The sequence below is a fragment of the Mauremys reevesii genome, linkage group 2, assembly GCF_016161935.1.
Source record: "Mauremys reevesii isolate NIE-2019 linkage group 2, ASM1616193v1, whole genome shotgun sequence".
Lineage (NCBI taxonomy): Eukaryota > Metazoa > Chordata > Testudines > Geoemydidae > Mauremys > Mauremys reevesii.
In genome coordinates, this window is record NC_052624.1 from 252,060,478 (window position 1) to 252,079,445 (window position 18,968).

Consider the following 18,968-nt stretch of genomic DNA (forward strand, 5'->3'; position numbering starts at 1 on the left):
CGGTATGCCGGTACGATGAAGGTTTTGGGGGGCGTTACGAGAGGGCTCTGTCCGCCAGATATAGATTGCGGACGCCCTACGGATGTCGAAGGAGGGCAATTGTTGCTCTCCCTGCAAAGAGGGTGGCTTCGGAAAGAAGACCGGAAGGAAGATATCCTGGTAGATATAAAAGGCCGACACCTCCTTAGGGAGGCAGGTTGGATGTGGTAATAACTGCCCTTGTCCTTGAGGAACACAGTATACCTTGGGCCTATTGTGAGAGCCTGAAGCTCGGAGACTCGTCTGGCCGCAGGAAAGGCTACAGGAAAACTGTCTTGCAGGACAGGTATATTAATGAGCATGTTGACATTGGCTCGAATAGGGCAGTCCTAAAACTGGTTAGAACCAGATTGAAGAGCCAGGTTTATGGCGGGGCCCCACTGGCGGGGTGGGGTATAAACGCTCCAAGCCCTGAGGAACCAGAGGGAATGGAGCGGGACCTCGACGGGAGAAACATTGCGTGTTTCGGAGCAGCCGGAGAAACGCTTCCACTTGGCCAGATACTTCAACCGAGTGGAAGATTTTCTACCACCCCGGAGAATCCTGTAGAACCGAGGCAGAACAACGTAACTCGGATCGGTTTAGCCACGCAGGAGCCCTGCGGTGAGGTGCAGGGATTACAAGACCGGGTGGTGAAGGTTGCCGTGATCCCGCGTCATAGGGTCTAGGCCAAGAGGGTTGCTACCAACAGGTGTAGCAACATGGTGTACCAGTGCTGCCCGGGTTACGCTGGAGCGATCACGATCAGGGCGCTCTGTCCCTGCGGAGTTTTAGCAGGACCCTGTGAACCAGCGAGAACAGTGGAAAAGCGTACGGCAGATGGCTGATCCACGGCCTCAGGAAAATCCTCCAAGACCGAGCCTGGGGAGAGGCCTTGGAACGAGGAGAATTTCTCTCTCTTTCCGTTCTCGCGAGAGCGAGGAGGGCTATGCGGGGAAAGACCCACTTCTGGAAAACGGAATAGAGACAGTCCGGAGGAAACTACCACTTGTGAGACAGGAAGGATCTGCTGAGACAATCCGCCAGCTGAAATGCCTGGTACACAAGGCAGACTGCTCTCAGCTCTCGGACATTGATATGTAAGGCCAGCTCCTGTGCTGACCGAAGGTCGTGAGTGCGAAACTACGCCAGGTGCGCACCCAGCCGAGAGATGGGGTGTCTGTCATGAGGGACCCCGAGGGGTGAATGGAACAGCATCCCTGGATACACCCGGGAGGGCGCTGACTCCCAGTCGAGGGAGCCTAGGATGCTCGGGGAGAATGAGATGACCACGAGTATGCTATCTCTGCCCGGGTGGCACACCCAGGCGAGCCACGGTTGAAGTGAACGGAGGCGAAGCCTGGCATGTTTGGTTGCAAATGTGCAGACAGCCATGTGACTCAGGAAACCTAGGCAAGTGCGAGCCCAAGTTGGCGGGAAGGTCCGTAGACCTTGTACAATTGTTACCATCGCCTGAAACCAAGGCTGAGGTAAGCAGGCTCTGGCGAGTCTGGAGTCCAGGACGGCCCCAATGAATTCCCTTCTCTGTGTGGGAATCAGAGTGGATTTAACTATTGATCATCAGGCCTAGACACAGGAATAGGTTCGTGTCGATGCCCACATGACTGGTAACTTGGGCCCGGTGGTCCTTCGAATGAGCCACTCGTCTAGATACGGAGAACGTGTATCCGACGGTGGCGAAGAAAGGCGGCGACTACAGCCATGCACTTTGAATACCCCATGGCTGTGTAGAGGCCAACCGGGAGGGCCGTATACTGGGAATAACGATGGTAGGCCCCAAACCGAGGGTACCTTCTGTGTGGAGGAGAAATGGCGACGTGAAAACACGTGTCCTTCATATCGAGGGCGGCGTACCAGTCTCCGGGATCCCAGGATGGGATAACGGTCGCCCTGGGTACCATTGCCGAGAGAGAGAGAGCAAAGTGACCCTGCTGCCCTTTAGGCTTTGCAGCCTAGGGCCAGTGTTTTCAGAGAACAGGCCTGTGCCGTTGAAGGGCAAGTCCTGTATAGTGTGCCGCAGCTGCGAGGGAAGGCTCAATAACTGGAGCCATGAAACGCGCCGCGTGGCAACACCCGAGGCCAGAGTCGTGGCAGCGGAGTCAGCTGTGTCCAACGAGGCCTGGAGGGAAGCTCTCTCCAGCTCCGTCCTTTGCTGCAGGAGGGCATCGAACTCTTGATGGGAGTTCCGAAGAACCGACTCTGTAAATTTGCCCACCGCCACCCACAGTAGCGGCTAAGCAGGGCTTGCTGGTTCGCTACACGAAGTTGCAGGGCCCCTTCCGGGTACATCTTACGGCACAGTAAGACCACACGCCCAGCCTCTTCGGATTTAGGGGCTGGTTGCGTTTCGATTAAAGGAGGTCCAGAGGGGTATGTTCCTGCCCCCGCCTCATCTGGGGAGGAGGAAGAAGAAAGGCCAGGGACAAGCGGGTCCTGTGTGGGCTCGAGCTCCTGGACGACCTCCTGATCCGGTGGGATCTGGGAGCCCGGTGCCGAACCGGGGGTTGCTCTGTACCGGTTGGAGGGGGGCGACTAATTGTCACTTCTGGCACCCAGAGCTCCGACGGAACAGAGCGAGATGGGATCACCGGTACGCCTCTGGCGTGGTAGTACACCCAAGGCGTCCAGAATGACCACTGATAGGCCTCCTGGAAGACTCTGGAGGGCACATCGGAGAACAGAGTGCTACGCATATGAAGTGTCCGCAAGGGACGACACTGATGCGTGGCTGGATGGCCCTGGAGGAGCTGAAAGCCCTTGGTAGAGTCTCCATCTCTAACTGACGTTGCTCGATGCAGCACCGGGGATCGGCACCGGTAGACATAGCGGTACCGAGAACGGGACCTGCCACCGGAGCTGTGCCGCGCGGTCGACCGAGGGTACGATGCTCGATGATCAGGAGTGGCTACAGGCGTCCCAGTGCCTGGGGCGGTGCCGGGAGCTGGATAGGTGCTGAGTGTCCTGGACCGGCGAACGGGATGCTGACCGGTGCCGCGAGTACTACTGGTACCAACATAGAGAACGGTGCCGAGACTGTGAGCGGCGTCGGGACCTAGATCGGTGACGGGACCGAGAACATCTGCGGGACCGCGATCATGAACGGTGCCGCTCTGCGGTGCGAACGGAGGGTGGTCTGATCAAGGCAGGCTTGCCCATCGACTATGTAACCCACACCGGCGGTGCCGGGGGTTGAGGCAGCGCAGACGCTGTCATTGCAATCAGCTCCCTCGCCGTGGACACTGTCTCCGGTGTGGAGGGAATAGTGAGCTCGACCATAGCTCACACCAAGGACGCAGCTTCATAGCGAGCTCAACCACGGTCCGTACCGGGGAGCTTTCCGGCACCGGACTCGACGGCTCTTGCCTGGCCGGAGTTAATGGTGCGGTTCTTGTCGGTGCCGCGGCAGACATCGGTGCCGGGCGATCCGACTGAACATAGCGCTCGGCTGTGGAGCAGGCGGCTCGGACGCAGCTTCAGGCGGCTCGGACGCAGCAAGGATATTGTGCCTCTTCATCCTCCAGGAGAGGATCCATGCCGAGGGTACGCCGGAGCCAGCGACGGTCGTGCCAGGAGGCCTTGGCGGTACCGGCGATCCGGTGCCGAGGAGCGCGCTTGAAGACTCACTAGCGCTCAGTGCCGAGAGTGGAGGAGCAGAGCTGCCTCCTCAGGAGCTGTTTAAGATGAAAGCCCCGCTCCCCTTTGTTCTCGGATTAAAGGCCTCACAAATGTGGCACTTATCTGTGAGGTGAGATCCCTCGAGGCACTTAGGAGAGGATCTCTTGTCGGCAGAGGCTTGTGGCCGGCCGAGCATTAGAAAACCCTGTGCACCGGGCATCGGACCCGGCACCGGGTGAGGGGAAGGGGATAAACCCCGAACCCCTATAAAATAAATACACTATACTATACTACAAACAAACAAAGTTAACTACAACTATAAACAGAACTAGAGAAACTACGAGTAGCTAGGGAAGTGGAGGTCAGCTAAGCTGCGCTCCACTGTTCCAACGGCCGTCACGGGCGGAAAGAAGGAACTGAGGAGCGGACGGGCCGGCTGGGGTATATATCCTGCGCTATAGCGGCGCCACTCCAGGGGGCGCCCAGCCGGCCCGCCGGAGTTGCAAGGGTAAAAATCTTCCGAAGAGCCGTGCACGCGCGGCGCGCACACCTAACTGGAATGCATAGGAGCAATCACTCGAAGAAGAAGCAGAGTTTCAGAAATTACTGAAGAAGTTCCAAACATCCTTTCACAGGCTTAGCCAATGAGAGGTTTTTATGTAACTTGCTTAGCGTGGTGACTTTTTGTTTTTAAATTGTATACAAATACTTCTTGTAAAAGTTGATTAATTTTTCATAGTGACATTTCAGAAGATGAGAACCTTTGTCCCACTCCTGCAATATATTATGGAGCGGTTACCCTTAATGATTTCACTGGGGCTCTGCATAAGCACATGGGTCTGTTCATATGCAACAGGATTCAGGCCATTGTTTCTGCCCTTTCAATGTAACAGAATGTCTTGAAACAAAATGACAACAGCAACGGGAAAAAATCAGCCTTAGGAGGAATCAGACAACTTGACTTAACTATGTGCATCTACTATATTTGGTATCTATTTTTCAACATTAATAGTGGTGTCTGGTTTTCCACAAGCAAGTAGAAACTTCAGTTATTTACTCTGTGTCTACTATACTAGCAAATGAAAAAAAATGCCTTTTATTTGGCTTGTTGCTTAAGGGTATATCTACCAAATTGTTACAATTAATTTATTTCACTGTGAAATCAATGACTTGGAAGAAATTGACGTATTTCCCTATTGCAGGCAGAATTCCATTACATAATATGGATACCTCTGATTTCTTATGAATGTATATCAGAAATAATTGCAATGGGGAGAAATCGCTAGCAGTACCAGTGTTCATTGGACCCCAAATTCTATAAAGAATACTACCCAAAGGGATTCACATACTATGTTCCTTTGACAGTCTTTCATACCATAATTGGCTTTTCTTAAAATGAGTGAAAAATAGTCTTCAGTACTACACTTGTCCCCTACTGCCCTTTCAATTCTTTCTCTTCAAAGTTGTTCACCCGCCAAGCCCCAGTTATTGTTGTAAAACCTCACAAATAAGGGAAACTGAGTGAAACTTGGGACACAAAGTGCTGTCAGATGTGGAATGCAAACTGATTTGACAGATCTTTTTCTAATCTTTCAGGTGTTAGAAACATGCTCTGAAAACTTCTGAGAGGCACCTTTAAAATGTATAATTAAGCTGCTGTTAGTGTCTTCAGTTTTGGAATATTGTTACAGTAGTTTCTTGTAATACTCTTAAATTATACTTCGAACCTTAATCTGACACAACTTTAAAACTACTTGCAATAAAAATGTAATAATCATTGCACCTTCTTAAATTGCAGATTCTACAGATCAGGGATGGTGTCCTTATATTTATTTGTATAGCACCTAGCACAGTGGGACCCAATCTTGACTGGAGTCTCCGGGTGTTACCGTGCGCAGTGTATAAACCTATTTATTTCAATTGTAGTAGTTTTAATCTTAGGTGTTTTTTTGACAGCATTGGGTAAACCTCTTTGCAGGAAAAAAAGTTGACTGTCTTTTTAGGCAACCTGTATTTACAGTCAAAGTATTTCTGAAGCAACATTTTAAAATATGAATTTTATGACTCTAAACAGAATACAATAAGGAATTTGGCCTTTCTGTAATAGGGCTCATTTTTTCTCTGATTTGCAACACTAAATCTGAACGGCAAAATTTATGTCAGACTATTTGTTACTATGTAATTAAATGGAGATGGGTTTTTCAGACTTTTTTGATGGAATTGGCCAGTTCATTGGACAGTTAAATAACAGCTCAGTTATTGTAGTATAGAATTTGAAACAGTCAAATTAGGGTTAATAAGTCTGCAAGGAACTTTGATTTATATACTCGCCTTTTACTAATTCGTAAGCTGCCCAGTTTTCTTTTTTCTGTGCGACTGCTTGCACTTTTTTTCACTCTACTCTATGTTGTATTAGCAGCAAAATGTACAAGAATCTTTGAAATACTATGTGCTAGCATTTGGAATCAGGATTGTACTAATCTTTGGTATAACTGCTGCCAACCTCTTCCTGCAACTGATGAGAAATGGAAGGGTGCTGGAATTCCTACCCTGGTTGAGGGCTTCAGTTTCATATAAACCTCCAGCTAACAGGTGCCTGAGAAACTTGAAGTGGTGCTGTTCTCTTCTGGCTACTGAAAAAGAAGAGATGCTTGATTTATATTCCCTGACTAGGATAAACACACTTAGCTGCTAATGAACATGTGTGTGGGTCTCCTCTGCTTTCCCTTTTCACTCAGCTTTCAGTCTTCTCTGAGGATGGTGATGGAGTATTTCTCTACTACTCAGCCCCTCTGCCAGCCTTTGTTTTTCAGGCCAGGTCTACACTACAGACCTATATCAGTATAACTACATCACTTGGGTGTGGATTTTTCACACCCCTGAGTGACAATTATACTGACCTAACCTCCTCGTGTACACAGCGTCTACCATCAACATAGCTACCACCTCTCAGAGAGGTGGATTAACTACACCAACAGGAGAAGCTCTCCCATTGGTGTAGTAGTGTCTTCACTTAAAGTGCACCTGTGCTGCTGTACATGAAGACAAGCCCTCAGTCTGCGTCCTAGTGAATAGCTCCATGATTTCCCAAGCAGTAGTGGTAGAATGAAACTGATCAGATTCTTTTCACTCTCATTGTTGCCCACAATATTCTGAATTATCAGTTTTTACTCTACTGCAGCTTGGGTCTGTTTTGAGCAGCAGCAGAGGCACTGGAGCTCTGTCTGCACATTTCAGATGACAGCACTGCATTAGCTTACATTCCGTGTTTGGAAGGATATCTTACTATCAAAGGACTAGAAACAAACGATTTTTAAAAATGCAGATGTTGATGGGCCTTGCCTGGGAAAGCTTCCTTCACAGGGCAAGATGGCAAGTTAATTTTTCAGACCCTGAGTGGTGACAGTTTAAATGCAACTGTTACTGCAGTCTACAAGGAAAGGAAAGAATTGTTTGTTAGGATCCTGATTTGAGCAGCTGATGTAGCGACATCCGTTTTCTCTTGCTAGTTATGAAAGTAGTATTAGGGCTGGACTATGCTAGAAAGTGAGGTCGACTCAGCGGTGTTGCTCGGGGTGTGGAAAATTCACAACCCTGAGAGATGTAGTTAAGCCAACCTGAGCCCTAGTGTAGATGGTGGTAGGTTGATGGAAGAATTCTTCCATTAGCCTAGCTACTGCCTCTGGGGGAGGTGGATTTACAACAGTGATGGAAGAACCCCTTCCATTGCTATAGTAAATATCTACAGTACAGTATTACAGCGGCACAACTGGAGTTGTGCCACTAGTGTTTTTAGTGTAAAAATAGTGTAAGTCAAAACTAATCTTGGCTATCGGAAAGAGGAATTGAATATAACAATATAAGGCTACAATGCAGCCTCCTGTATTTTTTATTGCACCAGCTGAATTAAAGGTTGTTACAAGTCCCTCTGTTCAATAGTTTATAACTTTTTACTTTTTTTGTCATAGTCTAAATGTTGGTATGTTAAAATAGTTTTCAAAGGTATTCTGTACTATCTGTAAAAATCCCTAAAACTTGACATTTTGAAGCCCATCGACTATGTAACCCACACCGGCGGTGCCGGGGGTTGAGGCAGCGCAGACGCTGTCATTGCAATCAGCTCCCTCGCCGTGGACACTGTCTCCGGTGTGGAGGGAATAGTGAGCTCGACCATAGCTCACACCAAGGACGCAGCTTCATAGCGAGCTCAACCACGGTCCGTACCGGGGAGCTTTCCGGCACCGGACTCGACGGCTCTTGCCTGGCCGGAGTTAATGGTGCGGTTCTTGTCGGTGCCGCGGCAGACATCGGTGCCGGGCGATCCGACTGAACATAGCACTCGGCTGCGGAGCAGGCGGCTCGGACGCAGCTTCAGAGCGAGCTCGACCACGATCCGTACCGGGGAGCTTTCCAGCACCGGACTCGACGGCTCTTGCCTGGCCGGAGTAAATGGTGCAGGTATTGTCGGTGCCGCGGCAGACACCGGTGCCGGACGATCCGACTGAGCATAGCGCTCGGCTGCGGAGGCGGCGGCTCGGACGCAGCAAGGATATTGTGCCTCTTCATCCTCCAGGAGAGGGATCCATGCCGAGGGTACGTCGGAGCCAGCGACGGTCGTGCCAGGAGGCCTTGGCGGTACCGGCGATCCGGTGCCGAGGGAGCGCGCCTTGAAGACTCACTAGCGCTCAGTGCCGAGAGTGGAGGAGCAAGAGCTGCCTCCCTCAGGAGCTGTTTAAGATGAAAGCCCCGCTCCCCTTTGTTCTCGGATTAAAGGCCTCACAAATGTGGCACTTATCTGTGAGGTGAGATCCCTCGAGGCACTTAGGAGAGGATCTCTTGTCGGCAGAGGCTTGTGGCCGGCCGAGCATTAGAAAACCCTGTGGACCGGGCATCGGACCCGGCACCGGGTGAGGGGAAGGGGATAAACCCCGAACCCCTATAAAATAAATACACTATACTATTCTACAAACAAACAAAGTTAACTACAACTATAAACAGAACTAGAGAAACTACGAGTAGCTAGGGAAGTGGAGGTCAGCTAAGCTGTGCTCCGCTGTTCCAACGGCCGTCACGGGCGGAAAGAAGGAACTGAGGAGCGGACGGGCCGGCTGGGGTATATATCCTGCGCTATAGCGGCGCCACTCCAGGGGGCACCCAGCCGGCCCGCCGGAGTTGCTAGGGTAAAAATCTTCCGAAGAGCCGTGCACGCGCGGCGCGCACACCTAACTGGAATGCATAGGAGCAATCACTTGAAGAAGAAGCAGAGTTTCAGAAATTACTGAAGAAGTTCCAAACATCCTTTCACAGGCTTAGCCAATGAGAGGTTTTTATGTAACTTGCTTAGCGTGGTGACTTTTTGTTTTTAAATTGTATACAAATACTTCTTGTAAAAGTTGATTAATTTTTCATAGTGACATTTCAGAAGATTAGAACCTTTGTCCCACTCCTGCAATATATTATGGAGCGGTTACCCTTAATGATTTCACTGGGGCTCTGCATAAGCACATGCGTCTGTTCATATGCAACAGGATTCAGGCCATTGTTTCTGCCCTTTCAATGTAACAGAATGTCTTGAAACAAAATGACAACAGCAACGGGAAAAAATCAGCCTTAGGAGGAATCAGACAACTTGACTGAACTATGTGCATCTACTATATTTGGTATCTATTTTTCAACATTAATAGTGGTGTCTAGTTTTCCACAAGCAAGTAGAAACTTCAGAGTTATTTACTCTGTGTCTACTATACTAGCAAATGAAAAAAATTGCCTTTTATTTGGCTTGTTGCTTAAGGGTATATCTACCAAATTGTTATAATTAATTTATTTCACTGTGAAATCAATGACTTGGAAGAAATTGACGTATTTCCCTATTGCAGGCAGAATTCCATTACATAATATGGATACCTCTGATTTCTTATGAATGTATATCAGAAATAATTGCAATGGGGAGAAATCGCTAGCAGTACCAGTGTTCATTGGACCCCAAATTCTATAAAGAATACTACCCAAAGGGATTCACATACTATGTTCCTTTGACAGTCTTTCATACCATAATTGGCTTTTCTTAAAATGAGTGAAAAATAGTCTTCAGTACTACACTTGTCCCCTACTGCCCTTTCAATTCTTTCTCTTCAAAGTTGTTCACCCGCCAAGCCCCAGTTATTGTTGTAAAACCTCACAAATAAGGGAAACTGAGTGAAACTTGGGACACAAAATGCTGTCAGATGTGGAATGCAAACTGATTTGACAGATCTTTTTCTAATCTTTCAGGTGTTAGAAACATGCTCTGAAAACTTCTGAGAGGCACCTTTAAAATGTATAATTAAGCTGCTGTTAGTGTCTTCAGTTTTGGAATATTGTTACAGTAGTTTCTTGTAATACTCTTAAATTATACTTCGAACCTTAATCTGACACAGCTTTAAAACTACTTGCAATAAAAATGTAATAATCATTGCACCTTCTTAAATTGCAGATTCTACAGATCAGGGATGGTGTCCTTATATTTATTTGTATAGCACCTAGCACAGTAGGACCCAATCTTGACTGGAGTCTCCGGGTGTTACCGTGCGCAGTGTATAAACCTATTTATTTCAATTGTAGTAGTTTTAATCTTAGGTGTTTTTTGACAGCATTGGGTAAACCTCTTTGCAGGAAAAAAAGTTGACTGTCTTTTTAGGCAACCTGTATTTACAGTCAAAGTATTTCTGAAGCAACATTTTAAAATATGAATTTTATGACTCTAAACAGGATACAATAAGGAATTTGGCCTTTCTGTAATAGGGCTCATTTTTTCTCTGATTTGCAACACTAAATCTGAACAGCAAAATTTGTCAGACTATTTGTTACTATGTAATTAAATGGAGATGGGTTTTTCAGACTTTTTTGATGGAATTGGCCAGTTCATTGGACAGTTAAATAACAGCTCAGTTATTGTAGTATAGAATTTGAAACAGTCAGAAATTAGGGTTAATAAGTCTGCAAGGAACTTTGATTTATATACTCTCCTTTTACTAATTCGTAAGCTGCCCAGTTTTCTTTTTTCTGTGCGACTGCTTGCACTTTTTTTCACTCTACTCTATGTTGTATTAGCAGCAAAATGTACAAGAATCTTTGAAATACTATGTGCTAGCATTTGGAATCAGGATTGTACTAATCTTTGGTATAACTGCTGCCAACCTCTTCCTGCAACTGATGAGAAATGGAAGGGTGCTGGAATTCCTACCCTGGTTGAGGGCTTCAGTTTCATATAAACCTCCAGCTAACAGGTGCCTGAGAAACTTGAAGTGGTGCTGTTCTCTTCTGGCTACTGAAAAAGAGGAGATGCTTGATTTATATTCCCTGACTAGGATAAACACACTTAGCTGCTAATGAACATGTGTGTGGGTCTCCTCTGCTTTCCCTTTTCACTCAGCTTTCAGTCTTCTCTGAGGATGGTGATGGAGTATTTCTCTACTACTCAGCCCCTCTGCCAGCCTTTGTTTTTCAGGCCAGGTCTACACTACAGACCTATATCAGTATAACTACATCACTTGGGTGTGGATTTTTCACACCCCTGAGTGACAATTATACTGACCTAACCTCCTCGTGTACACAGCGTCTACCATCAACATAGCTACCACCTCTCAGAGAGGTGGATTAACTACACCAACAGGAGAAGCTCTCCCATTGGTGTAGTAGTGTCTTCACTTAAAGTGCACCTGTGCTGCTGTACATGAAGACAAGCCCTCAGTCTGCGTCCTAGTGAATAGCTCCATGATTTCCCAAGCAGTAGTGGTAGAATGAAACTGATCAGATTCTTTTCACTCTCATTGTTGCCCACAATATTCTGAATTATCAGTTTTTACTCTACTGCAGCTTGGGTCTGTTTTGAGCAGCAGCAGAGGCACTGGAGCTCTGTCTGCACATTTCAGATGACAGCACTGCATTAGCTTACATTCCGTGTTTGGAAGGATATCTTACTATCAAAGGACTAGAAACAAACGATTTTTAAAAATGCAGATGTTGATGGGCCTTGCCTGGGAAAGCTTCCTTCACAGGGCAAGATGGCAAGTTAATTTTTCAGACCCTGAGTGGTGACAGTTTAAATGCAACTGTTACTGCAGTCTACAAGGAAAGGAAAGAATTGTTTGTTAGGATCCTGATTTGAGCAGCTGATGTAGCGACATCCGTTTTCTCTTGCTAGTTATGAAAGTAGTATTAGGGCTGGACTATGCTAGAAAGTGAGGTCGACTCAGCGGTGTTGCTCGGGGTGTGGAAAATTCACAACCCTGAGAGATGTAGTTAAGCCAACCTGAGCCCTAGTGTAGATGGTGGTAGGTTGATGGAAGAATTCTTCCATTAGCCTAGCTACTGCCTCTGGGGGAGGTGGATTTACAACAGTGATGGAAGAACCCCTTCCATTGCTATAGTAAATATCTACAGTACAGTATTACAGCGGCACAACTGGAGTTGTGCCACTAGTGTTTTTAGTGTAAAAATAGTGTAAGTCAAAACTAATCTTGGCTATCGGAAAGAGGAATTGAATATAACAATATAAGGCTACAATGCAGCCTCCTGTATTTTTTATTGCACCAGCTGAATTAAAGGTTGTTACAAGTCCCTCTGTTCAATAGTTTATAACTTTTTACTTTTTTTGTCATAGTCTAAATGTTGGTATGTTAAAATAGTTTTCAAAGGTATTCTGTACTATCTGTAAAAATCCCTAAAACTTGACATTTTGAAGTCAGTCTGTATTCACTGTTTTCTTCAGACGTTTTAAACATTTAAAATAATTTATTAATGATTACTGCATGTTCTGTTCAGAGAAGCTACCTTTCACATCATTATCTGTAATGCAAAGAATGTGAGGCATGTCACCATGAAAATATAACTGTTCTCTTGACTGATCATATCTGAGACATCTTTTGGAAATACTTTATAACACATGCATGAGGAACCTTTCAGATCTAAGTGGAAACATGTAATGTTCCACTTACTGGAGTGAATGAGTCAGATTTGGTTTTGCTAGGATATTTGCTTACACTGTTCCGCTCTCAGAAGAACTACTTCCTCATTCTGCAGTGAGGCGTGTTTTTTAGTTCCTCCATCTTCCCACAAAGTCCATTTTAAAAATTAAGCTTTAGTACTTTTGAATTCTAGTCAACCCCTAAGTGTGGCAAATGGAAAATAACAGAAGAGACTTTAGCATTTCAAATGTCAGGATGTGTGTCTCTAAACTGAACTCTTGTCTTTTCCTGTGGATAGGGTTAGGAGGCAGAGGAAGAGTAGAGCTCTATCTCATGCAGTGGCAGAACCAAAAGCTGATTGGGAGTTTCCACTCAGGAGAGATTGTGAGCAAATGTTAGCTCTAAAAGGTTTGAGTGCTATATAATAAATCAAAGCCATTCTGCCACTGTTTTCAGATAAAGTATACAAATAATGTAAAAGGTAGCTGGAGTAGGGAACCCACAATGCATGCACCAAGCAACATCAATTCTTTGCTTTGTAAGTGTGTATATAGAAACTTAGGGTATGTCTACACTACCTGCTGGATCGGCAGGCAGCGATCAATCCAGTGGGGATCGATTTATCATGTCTAGTCTAGATGCGATAAATTGACCCATGAGCCCTGTCATAAACAGTTAGTTAAGGGTTAAGGTTTTTTTCTACCTGTAAAGGGTTAACAAGCAGTACCTGTGGACACCTGACCAGAGGACCAATGAGGGACAAGAGATTTTCAAATCCCTGTGGAGGGAAGTTTTTTTCCCCCTGTTTTTTGTTTTCTTGGAGAGTCTCTCTTGGGAATTAAGAGAGTCCAGACATCTTAATCAAGTCCTCCCAGGTTTCTGCAATAAATTCTTCTATTCAAGCTAGTGAGTATTAGCAAGGAACTAGTATTCTTATACTTTTATTTCTGTATTTGCAATTCTGTGTTTTGCTATAGAATTTTTTTAATCCTGTACTGTTATTGCTTTTACTGAGAAAGAAAGGAGGGGGAAGTCTCTCCAGAGATTGATAAGTTTAGACCCTGTGTATTATTCCATCTTGGTTACAGAGACAGTGACTTTCTTTTTATTCTTTAATAAATTCATTTCTTTGGACTTGCTTAATCTTTCTTTGGGTGGATTCTCAGGGAAAGGGGAGGGGGAGGCATCCCTCTGTAGTTAGATCCCGGTATCTCTCCTAGGAAAAGGGAGGGGGGAGGAAGCAGGGGGGAATGGTTTATTTCTCCTGGGTGTAAGAACTCCATGGATTTGGGGCTCTTGGGATCCCCAAGGATTTTGGGGAAGGACTGTGTCCCAATCCACGTACCTGATTGGGTGGTGGCAGCTTTTACCAGATCTAAACTAGGATTTTTAGTTTAGAGGGAAACCAGTGCAGGTCCCCATTTTGGAACCCAACAGCTCTAAGTGGGGGTGAGACCTCTGACAAGCCCTCTGCACGAGAGGTGCAGGCAGAGTCGACGGGGGGAGCGGCAGCAGTCGACTTCATTGCGGTGAAGACACCACAGTAAGTTGCTCTAAGTACGTCGGCTTCAGCTACGTTATTCATGTAGCTGAAGTTGCGTAACTTAGATCGATTTCTCCCCCTCCCCTTCCCCCCAGGGTAGACCAGGGCTAAGAGTGAGGGTAGTGGAGGAGGAGTCTACTGTTGCACCTGGAAAGGGTGCCACTGGATTTTTGTCGTATATTAAGGGAAAGAATGCTTCTAAGTCGTGAGAACGGAAGGACGCAAGTCTAATTTTCTCCAGAAACATGAGACATTCAGCATATCAAATTCTATGGAAGTAAAATGATGTGAGATAATATAGCCAGCATTTTTCCATGTAGATGTCTAGGCTTTATATACCAAAAAATTACACACCCTCCTTCCCATGCATAGACATTTCACACTCATGGGCATAAAATATTTGCAGTCATGTTCCACATTCTGTTATTGCATTAAGTAGCTTCCTTTACAAGAGCAATCTTGGTGGTGGTGAAGGGGCATATTATAAAGGGAGGAAATAAATTGGCAGTTGTAATTTGAGGAAATCTTCTGTGTGGACAGACAGAGTTTAGTAACATAAGACTCATCCTGTTTATTTTCTAATTGGAAGAGACTTGCATTAATTTGGAAATCATACAATCAAGGGGATACGCGTGTTTTAAAGTACAGTAGAGCTTTGCTAGCCCCCATACTTTGATTCTTAAAGATCTGGCCCCCTTTCTCAGCAAAGATTACAAGTGCTTTAGTGAGGTCTCATTAAAACTTCACAACTTTTCCAAAATATACTATAGAAAAAAATATTAGGAATTAACAGAACTAAACCATACTTCTCAAATGAACAAAGTACACTTAGTGATGTGTTAACCTTGATTTTTTTAAATTCATTTACTAATTCAAAAGGTTTAGTAACTCTCAAAAGGCTTGGTTCTGTTTTTTCATGTCTAGAACAGTGCCTAAATACTTCCTCTTTGATCTTTTTTTGAAAAGTTTACTTGTCTCACTGTAATTTTCTTTCAGTACTTGCATTGTTGTAATGAACAACTATGTGTATAGTTTTGTAAAGTACCATGATGAGATCAGAGATTCAGTGACTATTAGATTGTGTGTAACAAATTCCCTATTCATGTTTGCCACTTGGAAAATCCTCTTAACTTCAGAGCAGTAAATGTCAAAAAAATTACTTCATTGTCAAGCAATAGCTCTTCAAGTGTGATTCTACTCTGAAAAGTGGTCAGGTAAAACTTACACCACCTTACTGAGCCAATTTGCTCTCCCTATATATTCAGATGTACACCTCTACCTCGATATAATGCTGTCCTCGGGAGCCAAAAAATCTTACCACGTTATAGGTGAAACCGTGTTATATCGAACTTGCTTTGATCCACTGGAGTGTGCAGCCCCCCACCCCCCGGAGCACTGCTTTATCGCGTTATATCCAAATTCATGTTATATCGGGTCAAGTTATATTGAGGTAGAGGTGTATTTGCTTGCTGTCTGTGCTTTTTTTAAAAAAAAATCCTTCTTTATATTGGCACTGCAGAGTAAATATGACTAAGGGAGTTGGAGCTGAATTCTGTTGTCACTTGTGCACCTTCAGTAGACTTGTAAATTATGTCCTGTTGGAGAATCTATATACTTGAAAGAACCCAACTTAACTTGCAGTTTCTAGGTTGGGTTTGCAGGGCTGGTAATTTAAAACTAAAATGGCAAGTCATGGGTGGGGCAGGGGGAAGTAACAACATTATAGGTATTTTAGCAGTCGTTTTGCAGTGTGTTGAACGCAGACTTTTTTAAAGTTACTACTTTGAGGGACACTAATCTGTGGCTAAGTATAGATCCTTTTTTCCCCCCAGTGTCTCGCATCTATCTTCAGAAATATTAAGTGTAAAGATAAAGTGACAAAAATGACAGAGTTCTGGCTTATTTCTGCTCCTGGGGAGAAAACATGTCAACAGACATGGGAGAAACTACATGCTGCAACAACAAAAAATAATAATCTCTCCACCAATTCAAAGTTCAATATCCCTGACTTAAAGGTATGTAAATACTCTATCATATTTCCTAAAATGTTCATATTTTCTTTATCTAATTCAGAATTCTTCTGCTACAAAAACTCAGTGAACTTATGTTTCTAGTTAGATAGTTGTTTCATGGTTTGAACTGTGGAACTTTAATTTTAATGAAGAAAATTACAGATTATTAGAAGTTTATGTAGACCTGAACATTAGAAATAAATTCACTTAAAGAAAATAACTAAAAAATCAATTCTTCTACTTAACATATCCTGAGTTCTGGGTTCTATTTACTCTGCAAGGCTTGAAGATGCAATAAACCGCAGTCGCAGCATTCTTCTAGATCTGGCAACTGCTGCAGAAGAAATAAAGAATGTTGAAACCATGAGTTAGTAGTTAAATGGAGGAGAAGATGTAAATATATTTTGATCAACTAAGATTTGTAATATGAGCTGTCTGCGGTAGGGTTTTCTATGGTCCACTTCTGAATTGTCTGGTTCTTTTTCAATGAGATACTATGAAATGGCATGATTAAAGTCAGAGACAGAACCTATATCCAGACACAGCACTTCCTCCTTCAGTGCAGATGGTGCTGCTTCAGTGTATCTTTCCAAGGTATTGCATGGAAAAATTAATTCTGGGGGAATTCTGTGCCAAAATTAAAATTTCTGCACACTATTTTAAAATTCTGCAAAATTCTGCATTTTTTGTCAAAATAAAAGAATATAATCACACCAGTTTCAATTATTTTGGTAATCTGTTTCAAAGTACCCATCAGCAAGTATTTCTAACAATACAGACAAAAAAATATTCAGGACAAATAGATTCCTTACTAGGCATATTAATACAGAATGTTGAGTAATTAATTTACACTACAATACAGAAATGTATTTACCTCAGAATCAGAGCAAAGGTTTGGGGCAGCCAGGGGTAATGGAGGAGCTGAGAGAAGGGGGAAGTAATTGTTGGGAAGGAGCCTGAGAGTGAATCTGTAGGGTTGTTGGATATGAGTGGGAGAAGTGTGAAACAAGGTTGGTATTTTTTTGGGGGTGAGTGGGGGGAGGATTGTTAGGGAGTTGGGAAGCCTCCCCCCTGCAGACCCTGTCTGACCCCTTGCCTCTCTCATTCAGACAGGCAAATATGCCCCTGTTCCCATGTGTTCCTGCAGCCCCCCTCCCATTCCAGCCCCTGGCTCAATGCTCACTAGCTCCTGAGCCTGTGCCCCAGACTGTCCTCCCCCAGCAGCCCTGTGTGCCCCACTCCCTCCATCCCATGCTTCGTCACATGGCCCTGCTGTGAGGAACGCATCTTCTCCGCTAGCTGACTTCCCTCTCTTTTAGTGCCACAGCAGCCCTGGTGGGAAAAAGGTGTAATAGCAACACCTCTCCGGCAGAATCTGTATTCTGCGTGGGGAAAAAAAAACCACTCTGGAGGGGCATGCCTTCTGCACATGTGCAATGGTGCAGAATTCCCCCAGGAGTAAAAAATAGGAGACAGTGGATACCATTGCAAGGAGAGGGAAATCTGGAAAGCAGTTTCTCTTGAATTGGATTTACTACTTCTTGTCAGTCACAGTTGGGAGCCAGTGCATTAAATAAGAAAAGGCACATCCTGGTCTCAGGAACAATAAGAAATTAAGTCCAGATTCTTTTTTGAAAGAAGAAAAAGCTACCAAAGGAGAAAAGGAAGAAGGGAGAAAAATCTGCCTGTCACTGGAATGATTCCTAAATAGGAGGTGAGGTCCTTGATCCCTACCACCTGTCGCTGTTGTTGGGAGTGAGAGCCAGAGGGCACAATGCTCCAGTTTATTCTCAGCTGGTGGTGAGGTTCTTAGGAGTCATTTCCAGCTGGTATAATTTAAAGAACCCCTGGAAATGCTCTATATTATGCTGGTAAAAGTTTCAGCCCCAACATCCTGAGTGGAAGGTAGATTAAAACCACCTTCCCTCTCCTTCCCGCCTTCTCTTCAGTTGTGTCAAACGCAAGCTTAATGCATCTGTGGATCTGGCACAGAATCTAATAATTGTCTGCCTATTGTACCCCTCATTGGGAACATAAGCAGGTATTTCCTCCCTTTTTCCTGTATCTCTGATCTTGCTGAACTAAGACTCTTTCCTCATGGAGTCAAGACTGTTTTATGCTGTGCTTGTGTATAACACTTGTGACCCAAACTTTCAGCTTCTGATTCCTGTGTACGCTATATGGCCAAAAGTTGTGTTCTTCCAGCCTAAAAATTGTGTGGACAAACAGGCTGTATTCAAGTGCAGAGGGAGCTTAGGTCAAGGTTTGGATGGCATCAAAATATCACAAGATGTTCTTGAGATTTCTCCCCATTGAGGCCAAAATCTCATAAATCATTCACTTTAGGATTTTTGGCTGTATATGAACCTGTAAGTAGGCCACTACCAGGGATTAGAATGTGAAACATCCTCTTTCCCTTCCTAGCTCTCAAGGCAAGAAGTGGGTACAGGGATTGTATTCAAAACTGCAACCTGAGGCACATTTTTATGTACATGTGAGTGCATAGAACAGAAATCTGTTAGATTTGGAGTCTTCAACAGCTTAGGTTAACAATTGTGTCTACATAAAGGTTTGTAACGCACCTTTACTTTTCAGTGTAACAATTGGTGCATTTAAATGTGGCTTTTAAAGGTTGTAGACTTAGTGCTCGTTCTTTATAAAACATTTGTTTCTTTATTTGAACAACATGTACTAGCACGTCAAGAAAGCTCAGAAAAATCTTATTTTACATGTTTACCAAAAAAAACCCAACCCCTTCAATTTTTGTCTGTATATTTGAGGAAAGCTTAACCATCTATGAGGTTCCAAGACCTT

The 18,968-nt window shown here is 44.6% G+C and overlaps 1 protein-coding gene across 3 annotated transcripts in view; it reads left to right on the forward strand.

Annotated features, from left to right (window-relative positions):
• Window positions 1-18,968, forward strand: part of ATP6V1C1 (ATPase H+ transporting V1 subunit C1) — a 61,331-nt gene that overhangs the window by 14,343 nt on the left and 28,020 nt on the right. For all 3 annotated transcript variants that reach the window (XM_039525718.1, XM_039525717.1, XM_039525716.1), the window contains exon 2: window positions 15,975-16,157. In XM_039525718.1, the coding sequence (XP_039381652.1) occupies window positions 16,026-16,157 (132 nt within the window). In that variant the 5' untranslated portion in view covers window positions 15,975-16,025. The remainder of the gene's footprint in view (window positions 1-15,974; window positions 16,158-18,968) is intronic.